The 20,598-nt window shown below is 35.4% G+C and overlaps 1 protein-coding gene across 8 annotated transcripts in view; it reads left to right on the forward strand.

The window, feature by feature from the left end:
* The window catches only part of LOC139973273 (cell adhesion molecule CEACAM5-like), a 178,505-nt gene that overhangs the window by 60,690 nt on the left and 97,217 nt on the right, over positions 1-20,598 (forward strand). The window contains exon 4 of one of the 8 annotated variants that reach the window (XM_071979834.1): positions 10,392-10,682. The exons of the other annotated variants lie outside the window; for them this stretch is intronic. Coding sequence (XP_071835935.1) covers positions 10,392-10,682 — 291 coding nt within the window. The remainder of the gene's footprint in view (positions 1-10,391; positions 10,683-20,598) is intronic. 8 annotated transcript variants of the gene reach the window in all.

Below are 20,598 nucleotides of genomic sequence, written 5' to 3' on the forward strand. Positions count from 1 at the left end.
TCATAGTATTACTTGTTGTTGTTGTGTGATCTCCCAACCTAATTTCTTTTATAGTAGATACATGTTTAGTCATGTCATTTTCATATTTTATATCTCATGTCAGTATGTTATGTTATGGCATAAAGTTTGTGTTTCAAATTCTTTGTCATTAATGATACTCTTTTTTTTCTATCTCTCTTTTTGTTGCTTGTTTCCCGCGATTTATCTTGAAATCAACTGAAGCCTCAAGTTCTTTGTTCGTGTTGTTGTTGACTTTTGTTTTTCTGTGTCTTGTCAACACCATATAGGGTGAGACAAACCCATCTATCATATTTAGTAATCTCATAAAGAGAAACCATTGCTGATATTATTTACACATGCTGATCATGACGATACATGCATTTGGACTTTGCACCTACTACTAGATCCTTTGTTATAACGCTGCCCACTACATATATCATGACAGTAACTTTACGCTAAATACAACAGCATAGCGCGTTGCATTATACATCAACACGGGGAGCAGAGCTTTGAGTTTCATTGTACGACACCTGGGTGCATTACGATGATATTTATAAAAAAAATTGTAGTTAAACATAGAGGATATTGCAGCATTGCTTGATACGATGTATTTCGGAGTTAACTTGGTAAGTTCTTATTTTGACTTTTTGTGTTTTTACTGGCTGCCGTATATGTTACTGTTTAGGCCACAATGTCATTCCATTACAGCTGCTCTCCTTATATGTTTATGCCTCGGTTCCGAGTTAACGTGATAGATTAGCTAAGAGTGGTTATTATCAGCGGGGAACTGTATGTGCCTGAATAGACCTATTTTTACTGGTTAAGTATTGGACTTGAGTTTATTTTCGCCATCCCTAGCCTCCAAGGGATCGGTTACCTATTGTATCGGTTACCTATTGATCGGTTACCTATCGGGTATGATACCCTGACAAAGGCAAAATGAATCACGTTGACGAAAATGATGTGTGAATGCGCATGCGTGTGTTTATTTATGTGCGATTGTTGCATTTGTGTGCTTGCGTTTGTTAAAGAACCTTAATGTTTTCTTCGGCGATATACTGATCTGAAATAGTCTGAAAACATTATAAACACGATAACTCAAGAAATAAAAGGGGAATGGACTTAATAGTTTGCATGTGCACCCACCTCCTTGAGTACAAAGAATTTATTGTTTATCGTAGAGAATGTTATATCATGTTTCCAGAGGTCATGGTATCAAACCCTTGTAGAGGTGATAACTACAAAAGCAATCATTAGCATGCTTGGTATTTGGATACAAGAACCATATCGTTTTCTACGAAGGTTAAAAATTGCAAATACAATAACTCAATTCAAATGTTAAGTTGGATAAATTTCATACTTGATACGTGGATCCGAATCATTGATCTTATAAACACGATACCTATAAAATTATAGATCTTGGATGAACTTCATACATATTATGTTAATCCAACTTATCCAGTTTTAAGAACCCTCTCAGCATGTGGTTTACATGACATGATCTCATTTACGGGAAAATTGTAGTAACGAATCACTGTTCAACTTTCTGGTTATTCTAACATGTAATGTAACCTACAATAGACCTACAAATAGTTATAATCCTCTTCTCCGAAATATGCCTAAGGGTTTATGGAGAGGTATTCAGATAAGTTTCTCATAAGTGTGATGAGCGTTTGTAGAAAATATTATCGTTGTTTTTAGTACACTCTACGTTTATTAAAGGGGTGATTATCTTAAGTTCCCCTATTTAACAGAATACATGCTTAACTGGCCCGTGGGTGCCTTTCGGAATCAAACCACAATTCAAACCGAAACCTGCTGTAGAACGTAGGTCACATTTACAGTGTGTGAAGGATATATGTAACAAAAATAAGGCAATCACATTAACCCGAAAAAAACAAAAGGAGTTTACATTAACTGTTCGATATTTACGTTGACACTCTCCAGGAAGGCGAAGACCTGGCGAGATGAAATGCTTCAACTGGTACACATCAGTTTCATATGTGTTAATTTCTGTCTGCCTGTCGAGTACTTCAGTACATGGTAAGTGTAAGATTTGAGGTATAATCAAACTTGGACAAATCAAAATTGAAATTATCACATAAGTCTACATCAAAATATCTTTTTTGATCTGACGTTGTATATAAACCTGTAAGCAAACCGCTTTTTACGCATAACGTGAGGGGACAGAAAACGATTGGGTACTTTTTGGAAAAAAATACGAATTTCAGTGTTTCATCGAAACGTTTGGTTAATACACTGGAGGAAGCTGAATAGTATAGCAGTGCTGTAGAGGTAGTAAATCAGTCCAAGTAATATCACAGCAATAAGTCAGTATAGCATACCTTCCTTTGTAATATAATTAAACCGCCAAACATATAACGGTGTAACTTGAATCTTTAAAAGTAAGTGGGCCTTACGTTCGATCCTAGCAGGATCTTCTTCAGAGACTGGATGACCAACGGTGTAACTTGCTTGTCAACTAGTTTGCGGATACTCAAAATTAAAAGAGATCATACTGGGGAGTCTCATTAGACAACTAGTAAAACAAGATGGTAAACAATGTCCCTGTATCACAATATAGCTAAATTTTGTACATTATCTTAATTTTGCTCAACGTATTATTTAACATTTCAAAAACGTTTATTTTTCACATAATATTGGAAACGTATTACAACTTCTTCAAAGGTGGTTTTCACAATAAAAATATTGCAATTTGATGCCCAGTGAAAAATGTAAAAAATAAACATACCACATGCGACCGTATGGCAAGCCGTTTTACTTTTTATTCAATATTTAATGATATCTTTAATTATTTGATGATATCATTAAATCAATTGTTGATATCAAGAATTCGAATTGTTGATATCATTAAACCAATTAATGATATCATTAATTCAGTTCATTTCTTGATATCAATAATTCATTTAATGATATCTTTAAAGCAATTAGTGATATCAAGAAATGATTTAAAGATATCTTTAAATGTATTTGTGATGTGTTCATATCACTAATTCGAATTGGTGATATGTACATATCACTAATTCAATTTAATGATATCAACAAATATGACGTCATATCTACTGATATCACTTATTCGAATTGGTGATATGTACATATCACTAATTCGAATTACTGATATCATGAAATATGACGTCATATTTACTGATATCACTAATTCGAATTAGTGATATGTACATATCATTAATTCGAATTAGTGATATGTACATATCATTAATTCGAATTAGTGATATCATCAAATATGACGTCATATTTACTGATATCAGTAATTCGAATTAGTGATATGTACATATCATTAATTCGAATTAGTGATATCATCAAATATGACGTCATATTTACTGATATGATATGTACATATCACTAATTCGATTTAATGATATCAACAATTATGACGTACATATAAAAAATTCGGCCATATTTAATGATATCATTAAATATGGCTGCGATATGTCTGGTTATACGGCGTAGTCTCAGTAACTCATCCGTAAATAGGCCTTATGGAACTAAGCTGGTGGTACACTGTAAAACCCAACACGTCAAGACAACTTGAAAAAGTCGAGGTAACCCGCTGCCTTAACATTTTTAAGTTCACTCTACTAACCCAGAAACTCCATAAGTAAGACTTGACAGTAGTGGTTACAACCAACTCACTGGTTTTACTTTGTTACACTTCATGTTCATCAGTTATGGCAACAGATATCAGCAAAGTCCAATAAATTTAATCTTTATCTGTTTTTGAGAAAAAGCTGGGCAAGTTATGGTAACTAAAACATTAGAGCTGATACAGCATAGCCTTTCCTCGTTAAACTGACACGACCAATTCAAGTTTTTCCCACTTTCCATTATCTCCAGAGTTAACTTTGAATATTTAAGTTGACGCTACTTGGCATATTCTAGGCAGCGGGTTACCTCAATTTAATTGAGTTATGACAACAGACAATTTTAGTAAAGAAAACTATATATTGGTAAGTTAACAACACAACTGTATTTTCAACCTCTGAAGTCAGTAACAATGTACTTTAACAAGGAAATAGAAGAAATAATCAAACGCATAAAAGTGCCTAATACTTTTATCGGTGGAAACAACGCCAAAATGTATCAATAATGAGACACAGAAGAACATGGAGCATGGGTACATGCCTGCTGCAATCATTCATTTCCATGATTCATTTGAGATAGTAAATACCAATTTCAAGTGCATGTGTTCTTTGGTATGAAATACAAAAGTAAAATTAATATGTTATGGCTGCTGGAAATAACCAATGTTGTTAAAAGCCAAGAAGAAAGAAGTAACCACTCCTCTCAGCCATTTACAATATGATTGTTTTAGCTAAAGACTTTTAATTTTGTGGCAAATAGTTTTATAGGTGAATCATAATTACATCATCATGTAAATAGGCAACTAGGCAACGATGCTCAAAACAGCAATGTTTCATTAACTAAAGGAATGCACTTAAAGTTGTCATTAGCAAAGCTATAGTGATGCCACCAATTGTTCTTGCACCTGTTTCATGAAAAAGACTAGTTATGATAGATATGAGCATTGTTCAATTGTGAAAACCAAGCATCAAAAAGGAACTTCATCTTTTCAATGATATGAAAAATTTCTTTTCAGGATATTTTGATCCCTTATATTAGAAATTACCATGAAACTAGCTCCCATGAAAGCTAGGGATATGTTTGGGGAATCACATACAACCTTTCATCCTAGAAAGGGGTATATGAAATCAAGCCAGGGTTCAGCAAATAGCCCCCGTTTGGTCCTTTGTACTCAAAAACTTACATTTTAATCATAAGATAAAGCAACTCTGTAAAACTCTTTTAATAATCTGAGAGGAAGCACAACAGTCTTTACTCATGAAAACCTGCATGCAAAGTAAAGTCATCATGAAAAATGTTTGTTTATAGATCTTTACAGCAAAGCACTTTATTTTTACCCATTTGGAACACAAAATACTTTGAAAGAATTCCATTGTCAATCCCTGTCTTTTGCCAGTTTTTGGATCCTTCAAACACTTGTATTACTGTGATTTGAATAGTTTCATCACAACACAGATATCTGATGCATTTTCCTTTATCAGTATATATAATATTAATACTGACTTTCTGTAAATGATTTCACAGTACATCCCTCATTGGGCTTTGTTTAGGATGAACATGTTTGTAAGTTCAAATTTTGCAAATTATTTCTGAAACATATACTATGATACCAATCACATTGATGCAAGCAAGCTGTTAGAAATTCTCCATAACTAAGCAAGTACAAAGTGATTATTTGACAAACAATGGCTCTGAATAAAAATGAAAATGTAAACTAGAGTTTAAGCCTGATAGAATTTTTTTCAGACATTTTTGGACCCTTCCAACTCACTAGAGGTGTGGGCTATTATATCATTTCTCTGCCTGAAGAAAACATCGGTATATCATAAAATTAACTTTGTTTCGCTCTTTGATTATTACAATGATTATTATTAGTGCCTATTCACCCAATCAACAATTCTTCATAAGTTGAAATGTAAAAGCAGAGAAACAATTTCCCATGGCATTCTGTTCCATATTACAATTTGTTTCAACACATTTTCAAGATTTACCAAGAAACAAGATAATTACCAGTCAAATGGAGTTTGCAATATCTCTCTGGACACCACATGAACTATTTAAACACTTCAGATGCATGATAACTATGAATGTTTATAATGGAATGTAATGCCACAGGCATGGTTTCAAATTGTTAAGAGGGTTATTTAAGTAGCCTGACGGTTTATTTTTTGTTGATAAATTACACTAAAACAGCAATATATTAACTTCTTTAACTAAAGAATATTATTGTTTAAGCTGTCAATTAGCAAAAATATTCAGCAGTCCCTTTTTCTTGAATCTATATCCAGGACACAATTTGTACTTACGATGGATCAAATAAACCAATGGTGTTGTTAACATATACAGTAGAATGCAAAAATGAAACAAACCAAAATTAAAGTAAATTTCCTCCAAGGTGGTAATAAAAACAGTGTAAGAATTTTGACCAAAGGTGACCATATTTGAATTTCTGGTATATTTGGGGCAAATACAGCATACAGTACCTTTATGCTACCAAAGGTAACCATATTTGAATTTCTGGTATATTTGGGGCAAATACAGCATACCTTTATGCTACTTTTGCATGTAATATTGTACACACAATGCAAAATGTAACTGCTAAATTGTCACAAGGTAATTTCTAATAAAAAGTATGTACTCTTAATTACTGTATTTTAAGTATTGCTAAAACAAGAATATAGATGAATGAGCTCTTGTATTATCTGATCATACCATACACTACAGAATGAGTTATATAGCCTACCCCTGTCTCAAAGTGAAACAAGTTCTGAAACTTTTGTCTGGTTGACAATATTTCCACCATTCTGTCAAGGTGTTGGTCTAGTGAAGAAAAGAAACTGCTGTCCAGAGCAAGGTTGCTTAACCTCGAAAACTCAGCCTTCAACTGAAAGAAAAAAATGAGAAATGTAGAAAACAATATTTAGTTAAGTTTGCCCCATGAAAAGAAGATGGCTCCCTTTTGCCAGGTAGCAATATTATAGAAAGCCATTTCCAAGGTGAGAGTATAAATGCAACTTGTAAATGCATTTGTCGATGGTAGTCAACTGCCAATCGGAATCCTGGGTAAGACCATATATAATATACAGTTATAAACTAATTTTACAGGTATTTAGTGCAGATATTAGTGACAAACAAAATAAGTAATGGTGACTGACATCCATGGGTTAAAAAATACTAATTACTAATGCTAAAAAATGCTTAAAATGCTAATTACTGATCAGATCACCCTGCTGCACCATATTAGACCACATACTTTGTATCTCTTTTTTTCTGTATTTTACCAAAATTTTATACATAAGAAATAAAACATCTCTAACACTAATCACCCACTGTGATTACTTTTACTACTCATTATACACTGCAGCTACTATATCATGAAAAATACAAAACAAAATGTCCAATTTTAGTGAAGGAGACAGCACCCCCAATAAATTAATGAACAATTAAGGAACTTACTTCACTGGGAAGAAATAAGGCGGGCATCTTTCTACCATTTCGTTGACGGCTGGCGTATTTAAGACCAGGTCCTGTCTACGGTATGCAGTCCTTATCATCATTTTTTAAATCTTGTCCATGTCCCTGTTTCTCTTTTGAACTTCTGTGCAAAAGTTTTCTCAATAAGACTCCATACTTGTTGCATCTTCTCCAATTGGAATGTCTGGTAAGTAATTTATTTCTGCTCTCTTTGGTTTTTTGTGTTTTGATGAAGACGTTCCAGGGTAGGAGCGCTTCCTTGAGTTAGCGTTTAGTTCCATGCAGTCCAACTTTCTCATTTTTGCTCTAAGATTACCCATCTTAAATTTGATGCTGTTAAGCATTTCATCATAGCCAGAGGAACTTCCCTTTTCAGCCAAACAAGGATAGGTCCTCATGATTGCTTTTGCTACATCAGTGTATTCCATGTGTGTTGGATAAGCTTTGTACTCCCAAATGCGGGTAGCAATCGCATCAAGAAACTGACTTTTGTGATCTTTGCTTAAGTCAAGGTGCTTCTTTCCTTCTGACAGATACTTTCTATTACCATCTTCAAAAACCAGTTCAAGCTCTGGGCCTACTTTAGGTACCTGAAAGACCTCTGGCCAACACCCTTGTCTCAGTTTGGCTTCTACCGACTGTATGTCATCATTTGAACTAACACTCATAGTGTCATGTGAGCTTCCGAACGAACCGACAGATGACAGTGAGGGTGTACTACTCTGATAGCACTGATCTTCAGCAATTTCAGTGTATATCACTTGGACAGATGCACATGTCTCTGGTAAATCATTTGCATTAGTTAGATTCACCATCTCACCGCCAAAGTCTGGATCAGCATATTGCAAAGTGAAACTGCCTTCAAGGCTTAACTTATCTTTCAAAGTTTCCATAAGGTTTTCAACAGACTCTGGACGTTGCTCAAGGGACACCTTCTGAATGTCCTTTGGTGACAACACTACCCTCAATTTGTACATAGTATCAATTTCTGAGCAATCCTATGCATGAAAAGAGAACAATGTAAGTGAGTTAGAAGCTGGCTATATCGTTTCGTACACTCCCCTTAGAATTACAGTACTGTACCACATAGTAATATTTTAGCAGTAAGTGCAACAACCCATTCAGCTGCAGTATACCAAATGCACTGCATAAATATGCAGTATGGCAGCTGATCTACTGTACATCTACTCTTGGCTACTTGCATGAGCAAAAATTTTTTTTTTTTAATGATATCATCAAATATGACGTACATATCATTAAAACAATTTCAGATATCATTAAATAATTGTTGATATCATTAAATAATTGTTTATATCAATAAATACTGAATAAAAAATAAAATGGCTTGCCATACGACCGCGAATACCTTAAACTTTCTTGCCAAGGCAGAGCTAGAATATCACATAATATACTTAACTAAACTATCATCATACTGCTACTCGGAGTTTCACGGGTACGGCTAGCGCACCGATCATCAGGCAACTGAACTGATCAACACAGGCTATTTCGGTTTCAGGCGTGTGTGTTTACGGTTGCCATGGCGACAGCGCGATAACGGCTCTGTTCATTTGTTGATGCATCTGTCCTTCGATTGTATTATGGCTAGCTTCTCTTACATGCATATATTGCTTGATCCTGATTCGCGTTGATGTGTGTCGGATTGCTTCAATATGTTCCATTCAATAGTGTAATAGCTCCCCTTGCTTTTCAGTGCCCAGATCTGCTTGGATAGTTCTGTCTCCTTTTCATATTTTTTGTTGGGAAACGACTTCGTGTGGTTGCGGTATCTAGATTTAAAATCGCCCCCGGTGAGCCCAACGTATGACCACGAATCGGGACCGGAAGTGACGGTGGCTTCGTGGATAAGCACTCTCCATGCAGAGGGTAGGCTCCTTTATCTCGACAGTTGCAAGTTTTGGTGGCATTTGTTGTTGGGTTGCTTTCCCGCATTATTCTGGTGTTGTGGGACTTGATGATGGAATCCATGTTTTTCATGCAACTGTAGCTCACTTACATCGTGTTTCTGTTGAAGATCTTCATCAGCTTGCTCCTACGTGGAAAGTACCTATCTATGAGCTTGAGGAACTGTGACCCCATGTTGGTTTCCACGTTCCTACTAAATGGTGGGTTGAACCACGTGATCTTCCTCTGGCGGTTTTTTTTTTTTTTCTTGGGTGTTGTTGGTGCGCCCCCGTCGTCGTATGAGATGGTACGTTCGTACCCGCTTTTCTTTAGCGCTGCGTTGTAAGGCGATATGCCATGCTGAAGGCTCCCTCGTTCGACGAGAGTTCCCTGATCCCCTTTTCAATGGCTGTGGGAATGTGTTTGGTGATGGTGGGTGGGTGGTTAGATTTGACATGTATGTAGAGCGGCTCGTCGTTGGGCTTCATGTATGGTTTGCGAGTTCCAGATTCTAGGTCCAGGGTTGTGTCAAGGAAGTTAGTCGACTTTAGGTTCGGCTGGGCCGTGATGTTAAGTCCATGCGCCTGAAAAATCTTGACCAGCTCTTTGCGGGTGCGGTCTGCCTGTCTTCCAGAGTGGATTCGCAAGACGGCAAGACCGTCATCTCTGTAGAGGCCGACACTGGCCACCTCTAGCTCCGCTTCTAGTTGGTGTAGTATGTAGAGGCCTACCAACTCACACATTTCTGCACCATCGCAAGCACCATCGCAAGCACCATCGTATGCTATATGCTATATATATATATATATATATATATATATATATATATATATATATATATATATATATATATATATATATATATAATATATTCCCTGTTCTAGATTTGTCAACTCATAATATATATATATCGTTCGAATCCCAGTGGAGGTTGGAAGTTTTTCACTGTTCTGGATTTTCCAACTCATTACAATCACCATGCCAACATAGAACATATTCAGTATAAGGCATATTACACCACTGCAAAGGCACACATGCACATGTGAGCAATGCCTTACTTGCCGGTACCATGGCATGTGCTTCAGAATGAAATAATACAATTAGTGTACCATTATCGACCTGAAAAGTTTCACGACAATTCTTTAAAATATAATACAATATAGGAACAAATTGAAACGATGACCTTTGCTTTAACCCTGCTATTTTATTCAATATAGTAAGCGCTTTCCAAGCATTTCACTTACAGAGTTTAGTTGTAGCGTATACGTTTTGTAATGGTTCCTGTACTGCACAGTTTTCAAGCAACCCGGATCGCAACTTCATGTGTTTATCTTTATTATTGGATCAAGAGAGCTGGGACTTACTGTTAATGGTATCTTATTCATATCTAACAGAACATTGTCCAACTCAACAGAGTGGCTTCTTTGGAGAAACGGGAAATATAATTTGCCACTTTAAGCCAAATTTCAATAAAGTTTCGTGGTATTTGGAACAGGACAAACCCCTGATTCAACTGGAAGGATCGGACATCTCTGGTCCGGGCTACGAGAGCGAGAAGTACAGCGTAAAACAGAATGGATCTCTCGTCATACGTCGTGTTACTGAAGAAAACGAAGCCCACTACAGAGTGATTTTAATTGATGCCAATAATATCTCCACCGTTCATCGCGTGGAATTTAAGCTAGGTAGGTGATGAATGCAGTCTCATATTTAATGCCGTTTTGAAGATTCGGTGTATAGTTTATGACAAATGATTTTCCATTATACAGAAAAACACAATTAATTTAGTGATCCAAACCGTGGAAAAAACTTGGTTTTTATTGATTATGCCAATTACATATGAGTAATTTACACGAAAAGTAATCACTTCATCATTAAAAATTAATTTCCAAGTATAATTTAATTCTACCAAGGTTAATAAGTGTCTTGGTTGTAAAAGTTTACAACACTATACAGAACAATCACTTCGATTCATAAAATCCATTTTGTTAAATGGTTTAACTGAGGCTTTCCCAACTTTGTTTTCATATTCGTATGAGTAATTCATTTGTTGTACCTTTATCCCGTGATAAAGATGCCCCCTTTGTGTTGATATGGAACATTGCCAAAGCGTTTAATAAAAAATAACGCCCATTGCTATGCAAGCCTCTTTATTGTTGTCACATTTAATTGATCTGTCACATATAAAAAAGAAATATTTGCTCGCATGTTCATTTTAAGCAAAAAGTCGAAAATAAAAACAGCCAGGGGTTGGGTGAGTTTTTTCTTTGTTGAGTTCTGCTGCTGTTGAAAGGTATGTTACAACATGTTTTCAGCTTAATTGTCAAGAAATTGCCTTCCAGAGTTCCAATAAGGAGTGAAATTTTCCACAAACAGCGCACTCTAATACTTTTTAGTGACATTGTGTGACCTTGATAAGCATTGCGAGTTCGTGAAATGATGCATATGTATTATAACAGTATATTTAGACATGCTCGTTTCTTCTCTTTTTGTTTATATTTCTGGACTTTTTGTTCTTTAGAAAAGTGCCTTGGTACCCTTTCATGTTTGTTTGTCGTGGTGGCCTGCTATTTCAATGGAGATCCATGCATTTTCTAGCGTGCTCTAATATGTTACCTTATCCCACTTGATCCTTACCTCTAGTCCTGATTTGAATGAGTCATTAAATATATTTTATTTATAAGATATGATATGTGAATACGTTTGATGAAACCAAGGAAACAATATAAATATGTACCAACTAAATAACAAAAGAACAGATTTGTAGCCGACATGACACACCCACATATATATATATATATATATATATATATATATATATATATATATATATATATATATATATATATATATATATATATATATATATATAAAGTTGGATAGCATCATATAGCATCATATAGTTGGATAGCATATATATATATATATATAGTTGGATAGCATCATATATATATATATATGTAGTTGGATAGCATCATGTTTGATCTCTAGAGTAAGGCAAAATATGTCACCAAAAACAGAGCTAGTATTGTTCGATATAGGTGACAAACGCCTACAGTGGAATTACGATCTTCCTTACCGGTTTCGAACCTCTGGACATACAATCAGCGTGCATAGCCTAGTGGTAGGGTGTCCGCGTACAGAGCGGGAGGCCCGTGGTTCGAATCCCGGTGGAGTCTGAAAGTTTTTACACTGTTTTTGATTTTCCAAGTCATTACGATTTTCATTTATATATATATATATATATATATATATATATATATATATATATATTATATATATATATATATATATATATATATATATATATATATATTTCTTACCTGAAATTTTCCTTCATTTTTGCAGAGTCTGGTTGCTGGGGTAGTCAATATGGCTACTGCGGAAAAAAGGGCATAATTAATTGTAACTTCGAGCCAGGTTATGAAGATGTATATTGGTATGATGATACTATCGAGCATACATCAATTATTAGATTAGAGAACGGAGTTAAATCAGGAAGAGGTTACGATAGTAACGAATATGACGTCGCACAAAATGGATCCCTTGTCATTAAGAATGTACAGCTCAAACATGAACAGGAGTATAAAGTCATCCGATATGGCGGCGAACACCAAATTATGGAATACAGAATCACGTTTTCTGTCATAGGTGAGTGCTTACGAAGTTCATACTTTACATCCGTGTACTAATTAGTGCCAAGAACGCCGTAATATAAATATAAAATCATTGAACATTAATTAACAAATAAAGCACTATAATCTGAAAGTACATGCACTACCTCCAAAGTAGAGTATAAACGAATAATCGAAAATACAGAATTTAGTTGTCGACCAATTGAAGACACCCTTGCATTTAGTTGCTCACCACAGAGTAAATGCTAGCAAATTTAACTGATAGAGTGAAAGCTGTAAATCTATTTAGAGCTAAATTGACATGAATTCCCTCTCTGATAAGAGTGGCTCTCAGTACAAGTATAATTTGATCATCCTTTACACTCCCAAAGAAGGACTTTCCATTGTTTGTAATGTAGATTGAACATTCCATATGAATGTTACTTGTTTTAATAACTGTCAAGAATGAAAACATTTTGTTTATCTATATGTGTTTGAAGGGGCAGGAGTAACATACTGTTGGCCCAATGGAACGGCATCTACCAATCCAGGTAAGAACCAGAAACGATTAAAATATATTAAGATTCACGCTGTGTGCAATATATATTTCAAGAACAGGTAAATGTATTTACTAATAGTGTCTTTTTTTGTTATATATTCTAATCTGTAATTTTCAAGAGTGTTCAGGAGGACCACTATAACCTGGAAAATTCCAGACTTCTGTTCTGTGCAAAGTTAGTTCTGACAGAGTGAAATAACTCATTCCTTTTAGAACTTGATTGACATGTAAGTTACTCTCTGGTAAGAGTGACTTTCACTTCAGTAAATTGCGATCATCCTCAACACCATAGAGAGTAAATTCTCAATTCGCTGAAATTAAATGCGTGCACATCCCTTATGAATGTTATACTTGTCTATATTGACCGACGTATGAGCATATTTGTTAGTGCTTCACCCCAGTTGGGAAAACATGTAGTGTGACACCGAACCCTCTTGAAATTGTGTTATACAATAGCAGACTCAATATTCACAGCTTCATCTGTCAAAATGTGCATTCCTATGTCTTGAAAAGTTTTAAAGAAAAGTTGAAACACCACTGTGTTGTGCGGTGTCTACTTCTAAAGTGTACGGTATGTGAAATTATAATGATGATGGTAATAATGGAGATGATAAAATTTTGCCAGTGAGTTACCAACCGTTTGCTTTATATCCGTGTTCAAAAGACGTAAAATAAACATAGCATCACACATAATTTTACAACCGAGAATCAAAAATACGTTTACTGTTTTTAATGTTAGTTAAATAGTTAATTCTCATCGCTATCCGCCATTACTCATAATTGCAGATACTGATAATAAGCAAGTTCAGAGTTACGAGTGCGCATGCCCGATTCTCACTTGGGGTCAGGTCAACTGAGAATTGAATCCTCGGAAAACGTAAACAATGACAGCTTTTCATGACGATAATCGCACTAAGAATGGGTTACTGCGACATTCGGAATTTATTTCTAGTGCATATTTCGGTGTGTTTACGACTTAAAAACGTGTATAAATTGACTGAAACTACTTCATAATAATATTGAATATAATGGAACACAGGTCCGTATCGCACGTGAAATAGTTAGTCTGATATAGGCCTACGAACGGGAAAAAGGAGTATATGTTACTGTATCCTTCGTATGGGTTACGCGACCTTACGTGGTTGCGGGTGTCTTAATGCTTCGCGGAAGTTCTAACTGATAATTTTCGGAAATGAATTTAAAATATAGCATGGAACAAACTATTTTGCCCTTTTGTTTGTCATTATGAGCCTGAACTGTTTTTTTAGAGAATATCGTAAGCCACTCGAGTCTAAAATACTAACAGTGACACTGACAGAACTGTAGATCTAAATAGGCCTACATAACCTATCCTCATACTCGTTGCTTTTACGTCCATCAACGAACACTGCATAGTAAAGGCATTGGTATATTGTAGTTGCAACTACATGGTTTTTCATGTTAAGAAATATTAGTTCTCTTCATTTTTATGCGTGATTTAAAATAAGCTTAGTCTTATTCTTGGCATATTCCTACTACTTATAGGGGGTGTTACTGAAACGAATGACAATTGCGTTACACATAACGAATGACAATATGTTGTACACACTAAAAAATTGCGTTGACTAAAACGAATGAAAGTAAATGACAGCACAGACATTTGCTTCAACTGGATATCACAGTTCAGACTTTGTGGGTATATTAAAGCCACGCAAAAAATCGGAAAATTGGGGTTTAAATCGCAAAAATTCGAGTTGACATTTTGCGACTGTGACCGGTATTTTCGGTAAATTCTTGAGCAAGATGTTTGACTTGTCCTGTGGGATTTTACCCCGTGAACTTAGGGGAATTGAAAACAAAATTGTTGCTGTATAAAAATTATTGTTTTTATTACCCCCCCCCCAGGGCAAGGGGACGGTCGCCTCCCTGGCGGAGGTTCTTTTCCCAGACTGATCATAAAGGTGGGACCTCTTCTCTCTTATCCCTCTTATATCCACTCACCACCGTCCTTCGTTGTTATTCGTTGTCATTCGCTGTCATTCGCGAATGATAATTAACCCTGTACAAAGTCAATTGTCATTCGGTCATTCGCTGTCATTCGTTTTTGTTTGTCCTCTTATAGGGTGGGTTCAATTTGTTCGAAAAGAATAAATAAAAATATTTATTTTATTTGGAGAAGAACATTATAAAAAATAATAGTGGGTGGGGGGATTTCCAGGGGTTATTCCAAGGAATATTATTAATACGCTGCGATGGTGTACACTCTGCCTTTAGAAAGCACAACCTTGACTCGGCAGAAATGGCATTGTAAAATATTTCCCAGAGCCACCCAGACTCTAAATAGCTGAAGACTTTACCATCTTTATAGTCCGTCATCAGTCTTTGCTTCAGTTCAATGTTATCAATACTGGTAAAATAATGCGCAATATCAATGTACATGCAAGGCGGCCATTTTTTCATTTCAATTTCGCCTTCCCATGCAAGTGGTAAATCCAAAAGAGGATCGGGCATGGTCTTTCCTTCAACCTGAAGTACCGATGCGTAGTCATCTGCCTTTTCATTTCGCGCATCTGCTTTATTAACTTCAGCAATGTTCATCTGAACGGCAGCATACGCTAAAGCAACCAACTCTTCTTTCCGGCCATTCATCTTCAACTTTCGTTTCTTTAAAAATTCCTTCAGTCTGTCAACTTTCCAAAGTTTAAACTCTTCCAAACTTGTAGGAATATCCATCCCAAAGCGAAAAAACAGAGTAAATTTAGACGTAAATTATGCGATTTCTAATGTTTACTGTAAGTGCTCATTAAGTTAACGTGGGTACGCGAGCATACAACTCTCGTCGCAACGAGAGTATTCTTATTTGACCTCTTGACCTCTTTTGCGCAATGCAAACTCTGAACTCGCTTATTCACGCAGTGTGACCACAGAGCTCCAATTTACTACATACACAACGGAAACTACCAAACCAGGTAAGATATAATATGACCTTATACCGAAATTGGAAGTGTGCAGCATTTTATTAAATGCTCTTCTTTTAAAGTAATGATGGTTGATGAAGTTGGGGCTGGGGTTCCTCCTCCTGGAGCAAAAGTGAAAAGTTGTAAATCAAATGGTGCTTTGTGAGGCATATTAAGACTTAACATTATGTCTGTATAGAAGTAGCCATAAAAACGTTATCATAACACTAATCAAATAAAAGGACTGTAGCAACACTTGCACCTAGATTTCTACCCGTATCATGTAAAAGAAATTATTTGTTAGATATTCGGATGTTTCCACAAATATATGATGTGATATACCGTACTAAATACTAAATATATTGTAAACCAGTGGTCTGCAACCTTTTCAGGCCACGAACTAGCCAATGTTTTTAGCAATCAGTCTCGACCAATTGATTTTCACGATATCGCGCAGAACAATTTTACTTTTTCTGTCGGCATTCAGCAAAGCCTAAACTAATGTTTACAGTTTTCAGCGATTTCTGAAACGACCCCGCGCCCCATCGACAAGTCCCATTGTTGTGGATCATCGGTATAACTATATATAACGTTATATTCTATGTATATCGTTTTATTATAATTTAACGAGATATATTGTGAGAACATTTTCTGGAACTGATTCATTGTATTTTATCAACAGAGGATTCCAACAGAGCATGGCTACATTTGATATGGATTGTCGTCGTCGTCGTCGCCGTCGTCATCGTCGTTGTCTTAGAAGTAAAAAAAGGAGAGCAAATCAGGTGAAAAGGGAAAAGAAACCGAAATGTGTCTATTGGCTCAAAATTTTAAAACGGCTCCCTCTGCTCCAAATGGAGCAGATCGAATAAAAGGACTGTAGCAACACTTGCACCTAGATTTCTAAAATAATATTTATCATGTATCATGTAAAAAAATCATATGATAGATATTCGATATGTTTCCACAATATATATGATGTGATATACCGTACTAGATATATTGTAAACCGGCGGTCTGCAACCTTTTCAGGCCACGAACCAGCCAAATGTTTTATTCATTTTGATTTTCACGATAGCGGGCAGTAGAATTTTACTTTGTAACTTATTTTTTTGTCGGCATTCAGCAAGGCCTAAAGTAATGTTTACAGTTTTCAGAGATTTCTGAAACGACCCCGCGCTCCATTGACCCATTGTCCCATTGGTAGTGGATCATCGGTATAACTATAACGTTATGGTCTATGTATATCTTTTGATTATAATTTAATAAGATATATTGCCGAAACATTTTCTGGAACTGATTCGTTGTATTTTACAGGGGCAACAGATTCCAACAGAGGATAATGACTTGTAGTCGTCGTTGTCTTAGTAGTAAACAAAAAGAGAGCACGACGTTCCACAAATCAGGAGGGAAATGGAAACAACGAAGGAGACGGAGGAAAATCTCTAATGAAGGACACTAGTCAACATGATGGCAATGCTGAGACGAAGTTTTAGTAATCGCCGCTGGTCCATATATATATGAGCAAAACATTTTGAAGCAACGTTAAGTGTACTATATTTGTAATCTTGTCCTCTCCTCTTCTGTAACCATGTGACTATATGTCATCTTGGTTTTCAGTGGTAACTTGTGGAGTTGTAACATGGGTTGTTGCTTTTTACCCGATCGTTGAGTTAATTAGCATGTTCCGCTTACATATTCACCCACAGAGCCGTATATAAATAAATATATATATATATATATATATATATATATAAATCAGTGGCTCAGTTCACCGGACCATAGTCCATTAGCTAAGAGGCTAACCAGCCATCATGAGGAACGAATTTGTGTACATGCAGCGCATTTTAAAAAGTAAAATCGTGCTGAGTGTTAAAATGCATTATATTGTATTGCATAAAAGACCAAGGCGTGCCTTTTTAAGCAAAGAAATTTAATACAAGTTGTCAAATGTACCTGTAAGCAGTTTGGAGGTGGTAAGGCGAGATCGTTTAAGCCGAATCCAGTATAGGAGATATTGGTGTTCTTCTACGAAAATAAAATAAATATTTAGACACATAGTTACATAATCAGGCATATTAAGGCTGATGAAAATTAATGTTCATACATGCGATCAAGTTGTACAAGTTGCTTTAATTTAAACCCTTCCTTTCTGCAGAAGTGTTATGTAGCGTACAAAATGTGGTGAAATGTGCTTTCACCTTGGGAGATGTATTTCACTTGAACAGCTTTATTATATATATTGTTGTAATAAATGTACGAAAATAGATTTGCAATGGTTTGCTTGGTTCCCAGTGCGCTCTTTATTTAGAATATCATCATTGTGCATCTATTTTATAACAATGTTATTTTTCTTCAGTAGGAAAATGATTTGTACACTTTTAATTAAAAATATTATATCCAGTACATTTGCCGTAATGACATCATTAATCTCTGCTATTGATATATATATTTATATATATATATATATATATATATATATATGTATATATATATACATATATATATATATATATATATATATATATATATATATATATATATATATATATATATATATATATATATATATATTGTTCACCAGACATAGTAAAAATTAAACTCAAAAGGAACGTTGCTTGTTCCCTTTTTATTTTTCGTTGCTCGTCTCTCTGTCTCGCTCTCTTTCTTTTTCTCCTTTTCTCAGTCTGCACGTTGTGTTCTGTTTTATACTTATTTTTCCACTTAACCTTTCTCTAGGAAGAACAGTTTACAACTGACCACTGTCTCTAAAACACATATTCTGTAACTCAATACAATACATGCTAATTTTGCATAACAAAAAAAGAATGGTTGGGCAAACAATAGATGGCATTTTGAAAGTAATTGCCTATTACAAAACATAGCAGGTGCAAAATTGTTAGACTGCTTTACTCTCTAGAACATATATAAATATATATATATATATATATATATATATATATATATATATATATATCAAATAGACTTTTAAATTTTAAACAGATTGCAAGCGAATTTTGCAAAAGTATTCGCAAATGTAAAATCACAATCATAGTTTTGCATTAAAAGATATGTTTTTGTATTAAGAGATATTTCGATGCAAAAAGAAAAAGGTGCAGTAAGTCTATATAACATATATATATCCACATTTTGACGCAGGCAGAAGTTATGAAGTATCATACCCGGTCAGTGAAGGAAGCGGTGAGGGTTCTATTTAGAACCACATGTTAATATATTTGAATCTTCCAAATCACTTTAAATAGATTAATTTCTGTTAAATTCATCCATTCTTTGTGCTGTAATATATAAGCTGCATGTGGAGCACTATATAAGTAGTCTATTTTGGTGACTAACTCATGGTGCATGCCAGCTTAGTTCTGCTGAGTGTCAGGTTGACGATCGACAACATTTATGGGTTCGTTGTATATAATGTTATACAATGTTAATTTTCTGTTCAAATTATAAAATTTCGTAAGCCACCGAATTTAGAACTACAGTCAGCTTCAAATTTACCAAACTTATACTAAAATTTTCTGGAATTTATAACCAAATTATTACCTTTTGCTTCAACATTTGTACCCTTAACGTGTAACTCTAATGGCAATATTCGAACAGTAGAAACTCCGCCCCCCCCCCCCTCCATCCCAAACGCCAGCGTAATTTATTTACAGTAGGGTTTGGTGTATTTATCATGAAGGGGCGTGTCTAACAAGGTTTAAGTTCAACGCTATAGCGCACTCAAAGCTTCCTTTCTTACAAACTTCGTTTACGATGTTACCATACTTCGTTGAATGGAGGTGTAGAACTAACGTGTACTATTTGCGTATGCAAACTTTAGAGTCAAAAGGGTATTGTAACTATATAGGTCACGCACTCCTAAGAACTGATTTTAAAGGAACATGGAATCAAGAGTTTGCATTATTCCACGTATTTTAAGAGACTCGATTAGTATCAATAGTTACGTGCACCAGTTAACTAAATTGGGTAAAGGCGCGTAGCCAGGAATTTGCCAAGGGAGGGCGAAAGTGTAGATTCGGCATTGTAAACTATCTAAGCGTAGCGCCGCCATGACTGGCGCGAAGCGTACAAGAAAATTTTGGCTCAAAATGCCTCCCAGATCGCAGGAAATGGCACTTCCCAGGCTTTGTAAGTTGCATCTTAGCATTTTCTCTTTTGAAAATACTAGCGATATCATAAAAACATTTTTAAAAAAATAAAAATATGCTCAAGGGGGGCTGCCCCGTTCACCCCCCCCCCTTCCCTTGGCTACGCGCCTGATTGGGTAACCCGGAGAAAAGTCCATAAAGTTAGTTATACTGTGTCACCCGTCTTTACATCCACACAAAGTTGTCACGTCATGATGTTTCACGCAATATAATCAAACCGAATTGAATTCTATACGGGTTACACACGTGTAACCCTCATAGCCGTGTTTACAATCGTTATTTTCGATGACCACAATCTCGTGAGGCTGTATTAATTACCAGTGCTT

The sequence above is a fragment of the Apostichopus japonicus genome, chromosome 9 (genome assembly GCF_037975245.1).
Source record: "Apostichopus japonicus isolate 1M-3 chromosome 9, ASM3797524v1, whole genome shotgun sequence".
Lineage (NCBI taxonomy): Eukaryota > Metazoa > Echinodermata > Holothuroidea > Aspidochirotida > Stichopodidae > Apostichopus > Apostichopus japonicus.